General features: G+C 41.6%; 1 protein-coding gene across 2 annotated transcripts in view; it reads right to left on the reverse strand.

The window, feature by feature from the left end:
* The window catches only part of HERC3 (HECT and RLD domain containing E3 ubiquitin protein ligase 3), a 139,543-nt gene that overhangs the window by 109,003 nt on the left and 8,830 nt on the right, over nt 1-21,710 (reverse strand). For both annotated transcript variants that reach the window (XM_052641589.1, XM_052641590.1), the window contains exon 3: nt 14,774-15,039. In XM_052641589.1, coding sequence (XP_052497549.1) covers nt 14,774-14,999 — 226 coding nt within the window. In that variant the 5' untranslated portion in view covers nt 15,000-15,039. The remainder of the gene's footprint in view (nt 1-14,773; nt 15,040-21,710) is intronic.

A 21,710-nucleotide genomic window follows, 5' to 3' on the forward strand; every position in this document is an offset into this window, starting at 1 on the left:
CCAAGAGATTGGTATATCCATGCTCTCGGAGGTATCACAGTAGCTAAAACGAGGAAGCAACTTAAATGTCCATTGATGGATGTATGGATAAAAAAATGCAGTATATCACAGACTGACTATTTTTCAGCTTTAACGAACTTCTGACACATGCTATAACATAGATCATATGAAGTGTGTAGTTACAGCATTCAAATTTCATAGAGACAGAAAATAGTGTGGTGGTTGGGGGTAGGTGGCTTGGGAAGGAAATGAGGAGCTACTGTTTTGAGTTTTACAAAATAAAGAGTTTTGGAGATAGATGGTGGTGATAACAAAACAACATTATGAATGTATTTAATACCACCAAACTGTATACTTAAAAATGGCTAAGATGGTAAAATTCATGTTATGTATATTTTACCACAATTAAAAAAAAAGGAATCACTGCATTGATTCTGAACTTGTTATATACATAGAGTACCCACTGTATCAGTAACAGTAAAACACCCAGCACTTACTGCTTCCTATGTGCCAGGAACTGTTTTAAGTGCTTTATATGTTTTCTCTCCACAACAATCCTATTAGGCAGGCACTCTTAGGAACAGATTTGCATTTTAAAAAACTCTCAAACCCTCATACACTACTGGCAAGAATGTAGAATGGGTTCAACCACCACTGTGGACAATATAGATAATTGGCAGCTCCTCAAAAGGTTAAACATCAAGTTACCTTGCTGCTGCTACTGCTAAGTCACTTCAGTCGTGTCCGACTCTGTGCGACCCCAGAGACAGCAGCCCACCAGGCTCCCCCGTCCCTGGGATTCTCCAGGCAAGAACACTGGAGTGGGTTGTCATTTCCTTCTCCAATGCATGAAAGTGAAAAGTGAAAGGGAAGTCGCTCAGTCGTGTCCGACCCTTAGCGTGGACTGCAGCCTACCAGGCTCCTCCATCCATGGGATTTTCCAGGCAAGAGTACTGCAGTGGGGTGCCACTTATAACTCAACAATTTCACTCCAAAGTATGTGTCTAAGAGAAATGAAAACATATACTAACACAAAAACTTGTGCACAAATGTCCATAGCGTCAACCAACTGATGAAACAAAATGTGGTATATTTATACAATGGAATATTACTTGGCAATAAAAAGGAATAGAGTACAGATACATGCTAAAGCACTGATGAACCTTGTTAACAAGATGCTAAAAGAAACCAATGATAAAAGACCATATACTGAATGATTCCATTATATTTACACGAAAAGTCCAGAACAGGAAAATCTAGAGAGACAGAAAAGTAAATTAGTGGTTGCCCAGGGCTAAGGGTTGGGGGAAAAGAGCTGTGTGACTGCTGATGAGTATGGGATTTCTTTATGGAGTGATGAAAATGTTCTAAACGTGACTGTACAACTCTGTGAACATAATTTAAAAAAAAAAAAAACCTCCTGAACTGCATGCTTTAAGTAGGTAAACTGTTTAACATGTGAATTATATCTCAATAAAGCTATTATTAAAGAACAAAAATACCTCAGGGTGGGGAATGGTTCCAAACTTTAGTCAGCAGGCTGTCACAGCAATGACCTACTACTGATGTAATCACATGGGCTTCTCATTCTGGAATACTTACAATTTTAGCGTTACCAAAGAAGCTTCAGACACACTTGGGTAGAGGAGCTAACACGCTGCAGCATATCCGTGCTCAATATATTTACGTCCCTAGCATAGCACCAACAATGTACTTGCAACTGACTTACAAACACTGCAGACCCCAAAAGCAAACCCAATGAACCTGATGCAGAAGAGCAGGCCAGATTTCTAGGGGAGACCTTTCCATCTCAGGTCCTTCACATGTGAAGACATGCAGATCATCGCAGCCACCAAGTAAAGGTCTGATAGCTGCAGCTGTCAAATGAATCCCACATACCAGCCATAGGAAGGAAAAACGAGGGGTATACAGTTCATTAAAATAAAGTTTGGGTTTGATTTTATTTATACAAAAAAGAGATTCTATACTCAATTAGTAACTTCTTTCTTGTCACAGTATAGTCATTTATTCAAAAAATAATTAGTAAAGATTGCATTTATTATGTGCAATATATTTTTATATATTTAATATAATATAATATTATTTGATATAAAAGTATATTTATTATGTGCAATTATTCTAGATAACGGGGATACAAAACAAAGTCATGACCCTCATGGACCCTAAACAAATATGAGGGGGGATATAAATGAATTCTGAATATAGTATATCAGATAAGGATAAACTGCGAAGCAAAACAAAGCAGGGAATACAAATAAGAAGTGCTGGGGGGAGAGGGGAGGTGTAGGAAATACACAGGGTAGTGAGAGGAAAGGAGGAAGGGGCAGAGAATTGAAGACGACTTTCAAGTTTTTCACCTGAAGAATGGAACTGCCATTTACAAACAGAAAAACAAGGTGAGCAAGAGGTTTAAGGGGAAAAAATCAGTTTGGTTTGGATATTTAAGAATTTAAGATGGCAATTATACATCTAAGTGAAGATTTCAAGTGGACATAAAGCTTGAAATTCAGTAAAGTTGAGGCTGGAAATAATTAGTGAGTCAACAGTGTAAAGACAGTACTTATAGCTTTATCTCGTGACTATCCATAATTCAAGCTATTCCCTAGAGGATGAATAAGCTGATACTGATATTTTGACATTAAAAACACTGCTGCAATAAGCATCCTAGAAATATTTCCTTATGCTATATATTGACATTTTTGAGTAAGGAAGCCTCCTAAAAATGGAACTGCTGATTCAAAAGGTATGACCATGTTAAATTTTATTAAAAACAGCCAGTTGATTTACAAAAGGATTATAGAAGCTCATACTCCCTCAATTAGGACACAACTGCCCCTTTTCCAAGACCAGTAAGCAGTGGATATTACTCTTAAATTTTTGGCCAATCAAATGGCTGAAAAAAAATGGTATCGTTTTAATTTCTCTGAACATATCTGCATATATTCGTTGGCTATCTGCAAGTGCTCCTCTGTTAAATGTTTATTTATTTATTACAGGGTGGTTTATCTTTTCAATTTGAAGATGCCCTGATATATCAGAAATATGAAATCTTTATCTGGTAGTTTGTGGTAATTGTTTCTCCCAGTCTATCCCTTGCCATTTTGTTTACAAATGCCTTACAGAAAAAATTTTATGTTCATACAAATCATTCACTTTATGGCTTCTAAACCACCTGTCTCACTTTATTTTTTTCTATTTTTAAATTAATTTATTTAAAATATTTTAGAATGCCATTCTCCCAAATCATCCCACCCTCTCCCTCTCCCTCTGAGTCCAAAAGTCCGTTATACACATCTGTGTCTTTTTTCCTGTCTTGCATACAGGGTCATCATTGCCATCTTTCTAAATTCCATGTATCTGTGTTAGTATACTGTATTGGTGTTTTTCTTTCTGGCTTACTTCACTCTGTATAATCGGCTTTAGAAGTCCCAAGGTTCTAAATACATTCCCCTATTATTTTTGTACTTTTACATTTATGTCTTTCATACATCTGGAAGTTACTTTTGATTACAGAGTGAGCTAAGGCGTCTAGGTGTGTTTGGAGGTGAACTGCCAATTTGATCGACAGCATTTATTAAGGAGACCGTCCATTCGTTCCCACAGGGTAAGTGCTTGATCATAGGCCTGACTTGCCTGCATAGTCATGCAATCTCAACCAGAGAAAAATTCTGCATAAAAGCATAAGGGAAGTCAAAGCGCCCCAGTACTTTATATAAATATGCAAATTACACAGAGCAGTGGCATAAAATTCCGAGTCAAGAAGGCAGTAAGGGAAGGAGAACAGCAGCAAAAGTGAACAAGCACGGCTTCTTCTTGTCTTGTTGGCTCTGGCCTCACTGTGATGATCCAAGCAAAGGAAGGGACACGAGACAGGCAATTAAACTAAAAACAGAAAAAGAGATTCCCTCTATCTTGGAAGTCTTTGACTCCTTCCAGTCTGCCCTGTCAAAATGCTTTCACCAGTCGGTTTCATCCATAGGCACTAAAGCCTGAAGCCCTCCTCAGCTAGACACCTATGGAGGAGTTCTAACAGAGCTCCAGACAGCAGTGTTTGGCTGCCACATGTGTCTTCTCAACATTGCCAAAGCTAACTGCTCCTTTTAATTGTGGACAAACCTGAAACAGAGGTTTTTCTGACACAAGATGTCTAAATCAGGTCAGTTAAATGGTATTCATTACATGCTTTAACAAAGAGACGGCAGTGAGATGAAATAAGAGTTTGGTTTTTCTTGAGCTCATGAAATAAAGAAGAGAAAACTCTGTAGGTCAGGGATCCTGCCCAACGCTGGGTGAAATGAACTGGCACTCTCCCCTCCATTCAACCTATGTCTGGTAATTGTGTGTGTGCATGTGTCAAAGAGGGAGAGAGACAGAGAGAGGAAGAGAGAGGAAAAGAGAGACAAGAGGGAAAGAGAGACAGAGGGGGAGGGGAAGAAAGGAAAAGAAGGCAGAGGGAAAGAGAAAAATCGCTCATTGCTCTAGTCCACCCCTTCCCACTCCTTATCACATTCTGTCAATTTAGATATATAAAAAGAAGCTATGGGGAATTCCCTGGCAGTGCAGTGGTTAGGAGTCTGTGCTTTCACTACTGAAGCCCCAGCTGCAATCCTTGTTCGGGCAACTAAGATCCTACAAGTCATGCAGCATGGGAAAAAAAAAAAAAACCCAGCTATTTACAAAACCTGTAGAAAACCTAAAGATGAATTGCCCTCCATGTGAAATGCTTCATAATGATTCAGAACAGTCAAGAAGAAAGAAGACAGGCACGCAGCCAGTCTGAGCGATACCCTCAGTGACCAATGGGAAAGCGTGGAGCAGAATGACGAGACACTGTTCATCATGGACGCCTCTGCACTGCATACACTAAAGGCTTCACCAAAGCACTTCCGTTACTTTCAGGGAAGAATGAAAAATAGAAGGGTGGGTAAAACATTCAAGTCAACTCTTCTATCCTTCATCCTTGAAATTCAGCGAATTTCTTTAAACACAAATCACTCTAATCTTCGTTGACCTAACCCTAGCAATCTCCCAGAGCTCACACAGAGCATGGTAAAGTAACTAAATAATAAAACCCATGAAGCACTGCATATATTTAGTAAATTACCCATACTATGTGCCTACCACATGATGCTTAGCACTAAAATACATAGGTGAATAAAATACTAATTCTTCAGAAACACAATTTTGCATCATATATCATATAATAAATACTACAGAGAAAGCCCTGCCTCATGATAGTAGCCATTTTTGCTCTAAAAGCAGCTGTGAAGGTGTTGAGTTCATAAAAGGAACTATAGATCCTAACATGGAGCAAAACACAGACTTAATGGTCCAAAGAAATAAGTTTGCATGCAAACTTATGAAATCAGACACTATGTATTGCTTACTTGTCAGCCACTGTCCCCCTCTTCTTGCACCAGAACCCTCATGGCTACTGGGCCCCTCCCCAGGCCCAGCAGATGAGCCCTACACCAATCAAACGATTCTTATTTCACTTATCAGGCCTGGCCCATAAGACTACAGAAGATGCACGCTGGGGGTTCCTGAGAAAGATTTTCGCCATTGTGAAAGGGGACACAAGCAACTCCCCTCCCTGTCTGTCTCTGAACACAGCTGTGTGGGGATGTGATGCCTAGAGCTGTGGCAGTCACCTTGTGACCATGAGGGGACAAGCCCAGGTATGATTAACACAGTTAATGAAGATGGCAGAAGAGCAAGGTGCGAAGCAGCCTGATGCTTGGGTGGCTTGATGGTGTACTGACACCATCAAGTGCCCTTGCTCTAACCAACCCTGCACCTCTCTATAGACTTTTGGGTTTGAGATCAGAAATTTTACTCATTGTTTAGCCACATTTAGTTTAGTATTCTGCTGCTGCTACTGCTGCTGCTAAGTTGCTTCAGTCGTGTCCAACTCTGTGCGACTCCATAGATGGCAGCCCACCAGGCTCCCCCGTCCCTGGGATCCTCCAGGCAAGAATACTGGAGTGGGTTGCCATTTCCTTCTCCAATGCATGAAAGTGAAAATTGAAAGTGAAGTCGCTCAGTCATGTCCGATTCTTAGCGACCCCATGGGCTGCAGCCTACTTGCAGATAAAACCATCCTGAGTGACAGAGGCTCATTAAAAAAATAAGTAAAACAAGGATCGGATAAATTCAGACTCCAGGGTCATTGCTTCTTAGGCAACTGCAGAATGCAGAAAGAAAACCACTTACCTTTCTTCAGGTCATGTATATTCTTGTCCAAAGATTCACCTCCATCAAAGCTAACCAGAAGCCTAAAGTGACAGCCCACAAAATTCAACTGGGCTCAGTATCAATGGATTGCAGTCTATTTTCTGAAACTGTGGTAAGATCATATCACCTGTCCACTTGTTGGCAAACCACTTCAAGTCCTCTAGGAGCATCAGTAAGTACCCCTGGTATGCCACAATGTCCACTGTGGCCTCATTTGTTTCCCTCATCTTTGCAATTTTGAACCAAAATGCTGGAGGCAATGTAAACCATGGTGTAGAGATAAGATACATGTATATATCTCCACATGTGGAAAAGCAGCTTTTACCTGAATGTATCTAAGGTACTTTTCTTGGGACCAGTAAGGTAAAATACCCCCCCCCCCAAAAAATGAAAAATAAAACAGACTGTCCTTTAAAACTCAAAATAAGTCTCTCTTAACATCCCTAACCTACATCACCTCCCTCCCCTGGATATATGTAGCATTTATTAGATCCTACAGAGTTAAGAGAACCTATAAAAATGATTAACAGTTATTTATATATGTATACATGCCAAAGAATGTTCAAACTACAGCACAACCACACTCATCTCACATGCTACCAAAGTAATGCTCAAAATTCTCCAAGTTAGGCTTCAACAATATATGAAGTGAGAACTTACAGATGTTTAAGCTAAATTTAGAAAAGGCAAAGGAACCAGAGATCAAACTGCCAACATTCACTGGATCATTGTAAAAGCAAGGGAACTCCAGAAAAACATCTACTACTACTGACTACACTAAAGCCTTTGACTGTGTGGATCACAACAAACTGTCGAACATTCTTCAAGAGATGGGAATACCAGACCACCTGACCTGCCTCCTGAGAAATCTGTATGCAGGTCAGGAAGCACAGTCAGAACTGGACATGGAACAATGGACTGGTTCCAAATTGGGAAAGGAGCACATCAAGGCTGTATGTTGTCACCCTGCTTATTTAACTTATATGCTGAGTACATCATGAGAAATGCCAGGCTGGATGAAGCACAAGCTAGAATCAAGACTGCTGGGAGAAATCTCAATAACCTCAGATATGCAGATGATACCACCCTTATGGCAGAAAGTGAAGAGGAACCAAAGAGCCTCCTGATGAAAGTGAAAGAGGAAGAGTGAAAAAGCTGGCTTAAAACTCAACATTCAAAAGACATAGATCACGGCATCCGGTCCCATCACTTCATGGCAAACAGACGGGGAAACGATGGAAAGCATGACAGACTCTATTTCCTTGGGCTCCAAAATCACTGCAGATGGTGACTGCAGCCATGAAATTAAAAGACGCTTACTCCTTGGAAGGAAAGCTATGACCAACCTAGACAGCATATTAAAAAGCAGAGATATTACTTTGTCAACAAAGGTCCATCTAGTCAAAGCTATGGTTTTTCCAGTATCCATGTATGGAAGGGAGAGTTGGACTATAAAGAAAGCTAAGTGCCAAAGAATTGATGCGTTTGAACTGTGGCGTTGGAGAAGACTCTTGAGAGTCCCTTGGACTGCAAGGAGATCCAACCAGTCCATCCTAAAGAAAATCAGTCCTGAATGTTCATCGGAAGGACTGATGCTGAAGCTGAAACTCCAATACTTTGGCCACTTGATGGGAAGAACAGACCCATCAGAAAAGACCCTGATGCTGGGAAAGACTGGAGACAGGAGGAGAAGGGGATGACAGAGAACAAGATGGTTGGATGGCATCACCGACTCAATGGACGTGAATTTGAGCAAGCTCAGGGAGCTGGTGATGGACAGGGAAGCCTGGTGTGCTACACTCCATGGGTCATAAAGAGTAGGACACAACTGAGCAACTGAACTGAAGATATATATAATTAATTTACGCATTTGTTTATATGCTGGAATAGCAGGATCAAAAAAGTTATCTAACAGAAAATGTTAAGATAAATTACTACTACCAGCAGTAATAATGTTGTTGTTGTTTGGTCACTAAGTCACGTCCAACTTTGGCAGTCCCATGGACAGAGGAGCCTGGTGGGCTACAGGCCATGGGATTTCCCAGGTAAGAATACTGGAGTGGGTTGCCATTTTCTTCTCCAAGGGATATTCCTGGCCCAGGGATCAAACCCACGTCTCTTATGTCTCCTGCACTGGCAGGCAAATTCTTTACCACTGAGTCACCTGGGAGGCCTAGCAGTAATAATAGCTAGGACAAATTCAATGCTTACTTTCAGCCAGACATTATTCCAAACATCTGACTGACATACAGCTTACTAAATCCTTATAACGGTCCTAATAGGTAGATGTTATTAACATTGTCCACACTTTACAAGTAAGAAAACTGAGACACAAAGAGGTTAAGTGACTTTCTCAGAGTCACACAGCCAACGAGTTGATTCCAACCCATAAGTCGCTCCAGAGTCCATGCTCTTATTCATTATATTGTCTGTACAGTTAGCTAACACTCTAAAATGACTCACATAACAACTTCAATTGCTCTGAGTTAGTTAATAATAATGTATAAAAGAAATTGAAAAACATATCTGAATAATTACAGAAAAATTATTTTAAATTTGTAAGGATATGAGACCATATCCGTTGCAGAATTGCCACAGATTTCAACATTACATGCCATCAAAGGGCATTTACTCAAAGATTTCAGTAGCTCCTAAATCACTGAAATATCAGCTGACTAGATATACCCCATCCAGACTGATAAATTTAGAAGCATTTACCTATCCTTGCTCAGTCCAGATCACAGATCACCAAGCCAGACAAGAGTCCATCAAGACTGCCAGACAAGGGAAGTCATTGTTACGACATAAACATTCAAGGGTGGACTTACTAAAATCACAAAACATCCCCGGAGCACTGACGCCATTACCAGACGTGCCCTGTCTCTAGACTTGTAAAGCTCACTCCTCCTGCAAGCTCACAAACCTGCAGTAAACCTGAACTTTATATGTGCGTTGGTGGAAAAAAATTCTTAGGAATCAGAATTCAGCAATGTTGGTGACCTGACTTAGACCTAACTCTCCGCCACAATTCTAAGTTTGACACACTTGGGACCTCGATCACTCGCTTGGCACAAGGTGAACTGCGTTGGGAAACCTTCACAGGAACACACCTTATTCCCACCTGGCCTATAAACTGCCAAAAGGCAGCTGTGCACTGAGCATGCTGTGTCCTGGCAGTGTCTAGAACAAACGTGGGACCTAGTAGTCTAACCACTCCGTAAATACCTGCTAACTCCATGACTTCATGAGAAGTAAGTAATTCAAGGAAATAAAGAAACAAAGAACAACAGGTAAATTCAAGGCAAAAAAATGTATCTTCCAATTACCATGTGTTCTTTTTCCCCAGATGATGATACCCAAAAAAGCACAAAAGCTTTTTTGTCAGCTAACAGTCATCTAATGATTTTAAAGATGAAAAGGAACTGCTTCTCCACACCTTTAATCAAAACACGTTGATCAGATGTGGTATTCAACCTGTAAATGAAAGATACATGCTTCTTGGTGGCCAACTTATCTTTTTGTTTCTTTTTACAAGGACTAAGTGGAAATTAAATATAAACAAGAAAGACACCTTGGAAATAAACTTCTACTGGGCCTTCCCAAACAGCCTGAGGTTAAAAAGATGTCCGTGAACAAAATTCTAGGATTATTAAAACCAAATTGTGGTACCCGACCATGATTCACACTCAACTCTCTTTCCTCTTCTTTACATACACCGGAGATAATACTACTAACCTACTCTACAGGACTATCATGAGAATTATCAGCTTAAAAATACTCAGCATGTTGAGATGAAGAGCGCTTGTAGTATGTATACTTAATTACTTTTAAAATTGACATGAACTGAGACTTATGTCATGATGCAAACCACTGTTTTAATTACTTAAAAGTAAACTGCAAATACTTAGAACAGAAACATTATCTCACATGAAAGAATATACTCATTAGTAAGTATGTATTTTCTAAAACATTCAAAATGTCTTTCAAGAAAGTAGACAGAGTACTTTAGACAGAAAAAAAGTGACTTTGCATTAACCACACCAGGAAATAAAAAGTATTAATTGACATTTGCTCCTGACCCCTAGGCCTCTGGACCAGAAAGCTGTCCACTCAGCTATGAAAGCAGTCAACAATGAACACACCCTACGGGGCTTGATAACTACCCTTCTCCTCCTTATCAGAGAGGGCTGTGCAGCCCCGCTCCCAGCCCCAGCCACCTGCAATTCCTAATGAGAAAGAGATGGGCTCCTCACAAGGGCAGAGTTGAGATCTGAATATTTGCTACAGCACCTTCTGCTTTCTATATCAGAGTTATGCCCACTGAAACACGTGTTTCAATATTACAAAGTCACTACAGGATTTCTTCTTTCCTTTCAGCTCAGTTAGTTTGCTTTTCGGCAAAAGCTGATTAACATGACAGAGTTATTGCGTCCTTCAGATGCCCTAGAGCAACCTGATAAGCTGGTTCAAAGTGCTACTTCTCCGGGGTTAGCAGCAACTACAGCTCTGGGAACTGGGGCTTTTGAGATGCTCTGCTTTATAAACCTCATTTATCAAACAGCGGGAGAGCTGTTACATATGGTGATGGGCATTATGGAAATATTGATTGAATACAAAATGTCAACTGGATTAAAGTACCTACAAGAAGGAAAGAAACTAAGGAGGACGTAAAAGGAACCAGTCACAAGTATGAATCAAATACCGCTGCACAGAAATGTTAGTCTGTTTATAATCAGTTACCCTTTGGGTTTGCTACGGAAAGGTTTCCTGGGATATCTATGCAGAATTTTTTAAATTTAACATAGGTTAAACTAAATAATTACATCTACCATAGTTTTTGCCTACTCAAGACAGGAAGAAAGGTTAGAGGAGGTTAACATAAATTCAGACATCCCTGATAACACAAGGATTTGCTTATGCTAAAAATCCCAGCATGGGATATCAGTATGTGCGAGAAAAGAACTGTCCCTTACAACGTGGATGGGTGGGAGTAAGAGAAGCACAGAAAACTGAGGCAAAATTTTTGAACATTTTTCTGTGGGCAACTAATTTCTACTTTAATTTAGTAAAATACTTCAAGAGTTGTTTAATGTTCAGTTACGGATTAATCACTTAAAAAATCATTTAGAAGGAACCTCACGTTTTGTTTGCTTGCTTTATTTAAAAAACAAGGAGGCACGTAACACAGCTCCCAAGTTGCAGTGACTTCATGGACAAAGCATGAGGAAATCAGTAATCATCCTATGCTGTCCCAAGCACTGAAACTCCTTGATTTGGGGGAGGAGACAGGCTGATACCACCATGTGAGGGAGAGAATAAAGGAGAAAAAAGTCCTATGGGAGACGAGCACGCACCACAGTAATAAGCCTAACACTTATTTTTAAAAGTTGGACATTGAGTTTAGATGGGGCTTTGAGATCTTGCTGATAAAAAATGCTTCTGGGAAACGCAGGCCTCTACCTTTGGCCGAAAAACAGATGAATGATTCATGGACACATCTGAGCTAGAACCCCAGGCCGTCTGACACACTGGGAAGACATCTGGGCCTGCATAACCTGGAGTTCCAGTATCTGAGGCGGCCTGGAAACACCCTCCCTGCGCCAGGCACAGAGACATAATTGACAGGTCACACAAGGGCAGCATCAAGGAGGAAAGAAATCCGAGTACAAAGAAAGCACAGCAGCCTCAGAAACAACGAAAGCAACAGGAAAGAATCAGATGTTCTCAAGGGTGGCGGGGGGGACTTTCAAATTGTCGTGGAGGGCTTTATGCCACTGCTCTGCTGACAAGGACAGAATTCCTCCTCCCCGCCAAAAGTGAATTCAGGTACCCTGCAACTTTGCCAGCTAGAGACAAAGCGTAGAAACTGGTTATCTCACAACTGGCAGGACTCACAGCACACATTCACATGGAAGGGTTCTGTCCCTGTGCATCCCCAACAGCACGACCTTCTCCCTCCTTTCCTGCCCCTCGCTCTTTCTAACCCTTCCTACTGCTAAACCCTTTGAACTGGGCACTGATGCTGACCTGAAATCACAGACCTGCTCGCTGTGCCCAGAAGCAGATTCTCTGGGGAGGTGGCCTTCTCTCAAGCTCCCTCCCGAAGATCGCAGGGGTGACTCAGGGACAGCATTCCCGTGGGCCCAGCCAGCCCCAGGCTTCCCAAAACAGGGCCCCTCTGTCACTGACGTCCCTTCTGTGGCTAGCAGCACCCCAGGTCATGGTTCTCAATAAACACATATAGAAAACAAGCTCAAGCTCTATTTCCCACCCGTTGAAAATAAACCCAACGGCACCCAGATTTAGAGCACACCTACCGAAGAAAAAATTAAAGAAAGGGAGGTGCCCACCCACAGAATCTTTCCATTCAAAGAGGCACTATTCTGCAGCTGCCTTGGAGTTTATAATTAACAGGCAAGCTTAACCAGCAACAGAAATTTCTGGAGTCCATTGTAATTTACACTAGAACCTGGCTTATTCCAAATCTGGATTACAAGCACGGGCTGGATTCCATGATTTGATCCGAAAGCTTTCTTGGCACACCTCTAGCTCAAGTCTCGCCATCACTTAGCCTAGCCTCCAGGGAGTGGGTGCAGGCCAAGCCAAGTACAGGAGGACACAGGCTGACCGCTCCCAGGTCACCCACCAGCTTCCAGAGCCCTGCCAACTGCCCAGTGCCAGCCCCAGGGGCTCTGGCCGGAGGGTTGGCTAGAAGAATGGCAGATGGCACTCAGGTGTATTCACCAGGGTGCCATCTGCAGATTTTTGCTATCGCTGGCCTGCAAGGGTTTCATTTCCTTTTTCAGCTGCCACCGCAGGTCCAATCCTCCAGCTCCAGGTCCTAGGACCAAGGTGTGCAGTAAGGCACCCCTGAGTGCCGGTGGCCTGACAGAAGGCAGTCACAGAGAAAACAGACAAGAGCCGGGGTTAGGAGGAGATGGAGGAGACAGAAACCTTCACAGGCTAAAGTGGCTTTGGGGAGACTTCTTTATCATTAGAATGTACTTCATCAAGAGCCACAGAACGGTAGAAGTCTCCTTTTAAATGAAAAGAGCCTGGGCTCAGAAAGAGAGTCAGAGAGGGGTAATGCCTCCTGCACGAGGTGTGTCTGACTCCAGGGTTCACACTCACCATGGTGTCTCTGCAGGAGTTACTGGAAAGATCTCCTGGTCCCAAAACACGCCCTTCACAGGCTGGCCAGGGTGAGCACAAGTCCGTGCAGGTTCACTGGTACAAAGGCGGCCTTACGTATCTTTTAATGTGTATGTGTGCTCAGCCATGCCCAACTCTTTGTGGCCCCGTGGACCGTAGCCCACCAGGCTTCTCTGCCCATGGAATTTTCCAGGCAAGAATACTGGAGTGGTCTTAATATTCTCCTCCTCCAGGGAATCTTCCCAACCCAGGGATAAAGTGGGTCCTAAATGTAGACATTCCCCAACGAAGGAGCACGCCTTTGGGTTGGGACCGCCCATCAACCCCTCTGCAGGTGTTAGCTGTTAGATACTGGCTCTCACCTGGGAACAGGGTAAGCAGAGAAGCTTCATGTAAAAAACAAAAGTTATTACAGGAAGAGGGGGGAAAAAGACCTCTGTTTTTTTCCAATATGAAAAGTGTTTTTAAAAGTCAAAAACCTTGCCACCACCATAATAGCTATATATTATGATTTTGTATTACATTAATTGGTTGAACACGTAATGATTAGGATTCACTAACTCAAATAATGAACCGGTAGCACTGTTAATTGAATTATTTCAGTGAACAACAGGATTTACTTCCATTTGAAAATATGTAGTTATCAGGTGGGCTGTACACATAAAGGTGTACATACGCATAGTCCATGCTACAAACCCCTTCCCTGAACTCCCCCGAGTCCAGGGCCCCCTGGTTAGGAACCCCTGCAGAACACTGGGTGTTGCTCCAGGTGGGCAGGCCTAGGGGTTGGAGGGTGGTTCTCAGGGAGGTTCTAATGAGGGAACCGGGAGGCAAAGAATGGGGAAAGAGCCCAGAAACCATGCTTCACACACTTCATAATTTATCCTTAAGACCAGCCTTGCAGCCCTTTAACCAAGGGTCAACAAAAAAATTAACAAATGTAAATTAATACTAACACTTGAACAGGGGAATTATAGAACATAGCCACTTTGCCGTGGAAGGGAATAAATATGCAAAAAGAGGGAAGCAGTCACAGGGAAAGAAAAAAAAAAGCTCATCCTGATGCCAAACTGACTTTCCTAAAAGAACACAAAAGAGAAAAAGCATCTAGACTAAAAACAGCAAGGCTCTTCTTTCAGGAAGATTTGGAATCTTGATTTGGATTGAATAAAAAAAGACAGCAAATAAGAAAACGGCACAGGCTATTGTGAAAAATACTACCAAGTCACAATTTAAGACCCTCCCTCACCCTTTCTCACCAGGAGAGCCTCCCTGAAAGGTCAACACTTGGTAAGAAAATCTTCAACCAGCTCCTCAGGTCCTCAGCCTGACTCCCCAGTCATCGAGGCCGACGAGGGCCACTTACCCGGCTTGTTTCCTTCCCTCTCGTGGCCCAGCTGCCCCTTGGTGTTCACACCGCACGTGTAAACTTCGCCATCCTCCAGCAGGAACACGGAGTGGTTTCCTCCACAGGCCACTTCCTTGACGCTTCTGTCAGATATAAATCCACACACTTGTGGCTCAGCCACAATGCCCTGCAGGTTAGGGCTGATCCCAGGTTGGCCCAGAGACCAATATCCCCAACATAACATTGTTCTCGTTGTTCAGGAAGTCATGTAGCCTAGAAGAAAGCTTTAAAAAAAAAACAACGGATGGAGGGTCAGAAAAAAGTCACTTTAAGGAATAAACGTCATCAATTTTAAAAAGCTTTCCTCTTAATAGTCTTCATGTACCTTGGATCTCAAAATAAAACGTATTAATATTGCTTCAGTAGTTATAGTAATAATGCTATTTTGTGTTTTGATTACAGTTTTTAAAATTTCTAAATAAATTTTGCTTTCTGTCAAGGAACAGTGAACACAGAATGTGGTTTTCGGATCACTGATGAAGAACTGAGTTCAGGTGACTTGCTGAAACAATCTTTGCAAAGCACAATGGCATTACCTATTTTAAAATTACCCTCATGACTTCACCTTGCCATTTCTTGTTGTACCTTTCCTTTGAGTTTTCTGGCGGAGGGTGGGAGAGGGTCTTTTTTTTTTTTAATTAAGTTTGAACTAATTCCTTTATGTAGCCAATTGTTAGCTTGTAATAATTCACCACTCAAACATGAGCAATGAGAAAAAAAAATGTTATCTTCTCTGCCATTCCCTCTCACATATCCTTCAGGATGTGGGTCAAGCTTCACTTCCTACCTGAGAGCCTCTGGGGACCATTCCAGCCACAGTCAGCCTGCATCCCTCTGATACATTTACTATACTGCCTTGATGAACTCTTTCCCTATCTTTTACAACTGAACTCCTCAGCCAGATTTTAACTGCCTCAGGTACAGGCCACAGCACAACATATATCTCTCTGACTTAGCAGGTATTCAACCTTTGGCTGATTATAGCTGACTACCCCCAAAGTTTTGCTACCATTTAAAAATTCACGTTTCCCTTGTATACAAGCAAAAACGAAAGCTCATCTCTCTCTCTCTACCAGTTTGCACCCACTAGGAGGGCTTTACGGCTTCCTTGGTGATTCAGTGGTAAAGAATCCACCTGCAGTGCAGGAGACTCGGGTTCAATTCTTAGGTAGAGAAGATCCCTTGGAGAAGGAAATGGCAACCCACTCCAGTATTCTTGCCTGGGAAATCCCATGGACAGAGGAGCCTGGTGGGCTACAGTCCAAGGAGTCGTAAAAGAGTCAGACATGACTAACTTCTAAACAAACAGCAACAGGAGGGCTATCATCAGAAAAGAACAGATAATAACAAATGCTGGTGAAGATGTGGATAAATTAGAACCCTCCCACATTGCTGGTAGGAATGTTGAATAGAAAACAGTCTCAAAGTTCCTCAGAAGGCTAAATACAGTTACCTTCAGTTCAGTTCAGTTGCTCAGTCGTGTCCGACTCTTTGCAACCCCATAAACTGCAGCACACCAGGCCTCCCTGTCCATCACCAACTCCCAGAGTTCACTCAAACTCACGTCCATCGAGTTAGTGATGCCATCCAGCCATCTCATCCTTGGTCGTCCCCTTCTCCTCCTGCCCCCAATCCCTCCCAGCATCAGAGTCTTTTCCAATGAGTCAACTCTTCGCATGAGGTAGCCAAAGTATTGGAGTTTCAGCTTTAGCATCATTCCTTCCAAAGAACACCCAGGACTGATCTTTAGAATGGACTGGTTGGATTTCTTTGCAGTCCAAGGGACTCTCAAGAGTCTTCTCCAACACCACTTAGGATCCAATAATTTCACTCTGAGATATATATACAAGAGAATTATAAACATATTTCCACAAAAAATTGGTACATGAATGCTCACAGCAGCACTGCTCATAGTATCAAAAGGTGAAAATAACAAAAATTCCCATCAATTGGTGAAATGAAGTGTGGGGTTTCCAAACGATGGAATGTTATCTGACTACCTATATAATACTATATGACTGTTTGAACTCTTCAGGCTTTCCGGAAAGGCATAAAAAGGCCCAAAATAAAATATAAAACTGCATATTAATTTACTGTCTTAATCAGGAAGCTCTGCTTCTGTTTTTTATTTCTGTGTAGAGACTAAAACTAAAATAAAATCTTCAATATTATTCTCTGAGTTAAATGTAGCGATGGGAAAGATGGGAGGAGAGATAAAATGCAAACTAGGGAGGGAATGGGGGTTGAGCGGAGGTAGGATAGACATTTTAAACGAGAAGCAAGATCATATAATCTAGCCATTAATTTAATTTTCCCAGTCTGCTCAGCTGCTGTATTTATACTAATTTCTTTCTTCATTTTTAATGTTTTGTGAGTTTATCTTCTCTCTCCTACCAATAATTATACAATCATGCTGCTGCCCATACCACAGTCACTGTGCTAATAAGCCTTTCATATCATTATCTCTTTTCATCTTAACAACCCTGCCCTAAGCACTATTTTTAGCTTCATTTTCAGATAAAGCAAGGCTCAGAGAGATTAAGAAGCATTCCCAAGGTCACAGAGCTGGAAGGAACAGAACCAGGCTCTGAATCTAGGCCTGATGCTAATGTGCACACTCTTACCCACTGGGTTACACTGCCACCCAAGCAGATTTATATGTCACCTAAAGAAGCAAGAATGCACACAAAAACATATGGAGTGATGCAGTCAGCACACAACACAAGGTGTCTTAGAAACTTGAAAGTAAAATTGCCCTCTGAGAGTGAAAGTACTCCGCATCGAGACATACAGGATGAGATTAGGCAGCAGCAGCATTAGCCCATCCCCTTGACCAGCCAAGTACAATATGTCTAGAAATACGGAAGCATGACTGCATGTCTATATATGACTGCATGTCTATATATGACTGCATGTCTATACAGGCATGACTGCATGTCTATATATGACTGCATGTCTATATAGGCATGACTGTATGTCTATATAGGCATGACTGTATGTCTATATAGGCATGACTGTATGTCTATATAGGCATGACTGTATGTCTATATAGGCATGACTGTATGTCTATATAAACAATGCTCACAGCAGCTTTATTCATATGAAACTAAAACAGCAACAACCCACATATCCATCAACATACACTACTCATCAATACAATATAAAGAAACATTTTTCATCAAATAAAAAGGGGATAGAGGCCATGACTGAAAAGTAAATTAAGAGAAAGCTGCAACCCAAGATGGTACAACCTTTCTGAAGAAGGAAGCTTGCGCAAAATAAATTCCTCAAAGGTATTATCGACTGCCGTTTTGTCTAATCTCTCTCTCTCTTTGAGAACCCCATGAACAGTATGAAAAGGCAAATAGAGAGGACATTGAAAGATGAACTCCCCAGGTCGGTAGGTACCCAACATGCTACTGGAGATCAGTGGAGAAATAACTCCAGAAAGAATGAAGAGACGGAATAAAAGCAAAAACAACACCCAGTTGTGTATGTGACTGGTGCTGGAAGTAAAGTCCAATGCTGTAAAGAACAATATTGCATAGGAACCTGAAATGTTAGGTCCATAAATCAAGGTAAATTGGAAGTGATCAAACAGGAGATGGCAAGAGTGAACGTCGACATTTTAGGAATCAGTGAACTAAGATGGACTGGAATGGGTGAATTTACCTCAGATGACCATTATATCTACTACTGTGGGCAAGAATCCCTTAGAAGAAATGGAGTAGCTGTCATAGTCAACAAAAGAGTCCGAAATTCAGTACTTGGATGCAATCTCAAAAATGGCAGAATGATCTCTGCTCATTTCCAAGGCAAACCATTCAATATCACAGTAATCCAAGTCTATGCTCCGACCAGTAATGCTGAAGAAGCTGAACTTGAACGGTTCTATGAAGACCTACAAGACTTTCTAGGACTAACACCCAAAAATGATGTCTTTTTCATTATAAGGGACTGAAATGCAAAAGTAGGAAGTCAAGAGATACCTGGAATAACAGGCAAATTTGGCCTTGGAGTACAGAATGAAGCAGGGCAAAGGCTAATAGAGTTTTGCCAAGAGAACGCACTGGTCATAGCAAACACCCTCTTCCAGCAACACAAGAGAAGACTCTACACATGGACATCACCAGATGGTCAATACCCAATTCAGACTGATTATATTCTTTGCAGCCAAAGATGGAGAAGCTACATACAGTTAGCAAAAACAAGACCGGGAGCTGACTGTGGCTCAGATCATGAACTCCTTATTGCCAAATTCAGACTTAAATTGAAGAAAGTAGGGAAAACCACTAGACCATTCAGGTATAACCTAAATAAAATCCCTTACAATTATAGAGTGGAGGTGACAAATTGATTCAAGGGATTATATCTGATAGAGTGCCTGAAGCTCTATGGACAGGTGTTCATGACATTGTACAGGAAACAGGAATCAAGACCATCCCCAAGAAAAGGAAATGCAAAAAAGCAAAACGGCTGTCTGAGGAGGCCTTACAAATAGCTGTGACAAGAAGAGAAGCGAAAAGCAAAGGAGAAAAGGAAAGATATACCCATTTGAATGTAGAGTTCCAAAGAATAGCAAGGAGAGGTAAGAAAGCCTTCCTTAGTGATCAGTGCAAAGAAATAGAGGAAAACAACAGAATGGGAAAGACTAGAGATCTCTTCATGAAAATTAGAGATACCAAGAGAAGATTTCATGCAAGAATAGGCACAATAAAGGACAGAAATGGTATGGACCTAACAGAAGCAGAAGATATTAAGAAAAGGTGGCAACAACACACAGAAGAAATATACAAAAAAGATCTTCATGATCCAGATAACCATGATGGTGTGATCACTCACCTAGAGCCAAACATCTTGGAATGTGAAGTCAAGGGGGCCTAAGGAAGCATCACTACAAAAAAGCTAGTGGAGGTGATGAAATTCCAGTTGAGCTATATCAAATCTTAAAAGATGATGCTGTGAAAGTGCTACACTCAATACACCAGCAAATCTGAAAAACTCAGCGGTGGCCACAGGACTGGAAAAGGTCAGTTTCATTCCAATGTCAAAGAAAGGCAATGCCAAAGAATGTTCAAACTACCACACAATTGTACTCATCTCACACGCTAGCAAAGTAATCCTCAAAATTCTCCAAGCCAGGCTTCAACAGTATGTGAAACATGAACTTCAGATGTTCAAGCTATACTTAGAAAAGGCAGAGGAATCAGAGATCAAATTCCCAACATCTGTTGGATCATCAAAAAAGCAAGAGAGTTCCAGAAAAACATCAGCTTCTCCTTTATTGAGTATGCCAAAGCCTTTGACTATGTGGATCACCACAAACTTTGGAAAATTCTTAAAAGGGGAATACCAGACCACCTGACCTTCCTCCTAAGGATTCTGTATGCAGGTCAAGAAGCAACAGTTAGAACTGGACATGGAACAACAGACTGGTTCCAAATAGGAAAAGGAGTACATCATGGCTATATATTGTCACCCTGCTTATTTAACTTATATGCAGAGTACATCATGCAAAACCCCAGGCTGGATGAAGCACAAGCTGGAATCAAGATTGCTGGAAGAAATATCAATAACCTCAGATATGCAGAGTACATCACCCTTATGGCAGAAAGTGAAGAGGAACTAAAGAGTCTGTTGATGAAAGTGAAACGGGAGAGTGAAAAAGTTGGCTTAAAATTCAGCATTTAAAAATGAAGATCATGGCATCTGGTCCCATCACTTCATGGCAAATAGATGGGGAAACAATGGAAACATTGAGAGACTTTATTTTTTGGGCTCCAAAATCACTGCAGATGGTGACTGCAGCCATGAAATTAAAAGATGCTTGTTCCTTGGAAGAAAAGCTATGACTAACCTAGACAGCATATTAAAAAGCAGAGACATTACTTTGCAACAAAGGTCCGTCTAGTCAAAGCTATGGTGTTTCCAGTAGCCATGTATGGAAGTGAGAGTTGGACTATAGAGAAAGCTGAGCACCGAAGAATTGATGCTTTTGAACTGTGGTGTTGGAGAAGACGTTTGAGAGTTCCTTGGACTGAAGGAGGTCAAACCAGTCCATCCCAAACGAAATCAGTCCTGAATATTCATGGGAAAGACTGATGCTGAAGCTGAAACTCTAATATTTTGGCCACCTGATGCAAAGAACTGATTCATTGGTAAAGACCCTGATGCTGGGAAATATTGAAGGCCGGAGGAGAAGGGGAAGACAGAGAATGAGATGGCTGGATGGCATCACCGACTCAATGGACATGAGATTGAGTAAGTTCCAGGAATTGGTGATGGACAGGGAGGCCTGTCATGCTGCAGTCCATGGGGTCGCAAAGAGTCGGGCACAACTGAGCAACTGAACTGAACTGAACTGTCTCTCTTTATTTGATAACAACCCTATGTCCTCCTGCACAGAGGTGAGCATGACCCTGGCCAAAACACTCAGAGAAGGCCAAAGAAAATATATGTGATAGATGAGCTCTGTTCATGCATGAGTTCCAGTGCTGCTGCCTATGAGTCCAGGGCTAATTTAAAAAAAAAAGAAAGAGGAAATTCACTGATCTGTACATGTGACCATTTAGGAACATGCTAAAGTAACATCTATAGTGCATAATGAAGCCACAGAAGTGATAGAAAAGCAACTTAATCTGTAGATTCATGAGATGATGCCTGATCATAGAGTGTATTAGACAGCAGCACTGCAAGGCTGAAACCCAAAGAAATTTACCCAGCGTTCAGGAAAACGTTTTTACAAAAAGAAACAAAAACTCTTCCTGACTAGTGTTTTATTATAAAGAAATACTGTATAGAGTTAATCATTTGTAAGAAATATTCATCGAATAAGATATCTAAACAGAAATCCCCCCACCCCCACCACTGGCCATACCAAGAGACTGTGGGATCT

This window comes from Budorcas taxicolor, chromosome 6 (assembly GCF_023091745.1).
Source record: "Budorcas taxicolor isolate Tak-1 chromosome 6, Takin1.1, whole genome shotgun sequence".
NCBI classification, from domain to species: Eukaryota; Metazoa; Chordata; class Mammalia; order Artiodactyla; family Bovidae; genus Budorcas; species Budorcas taxicolor.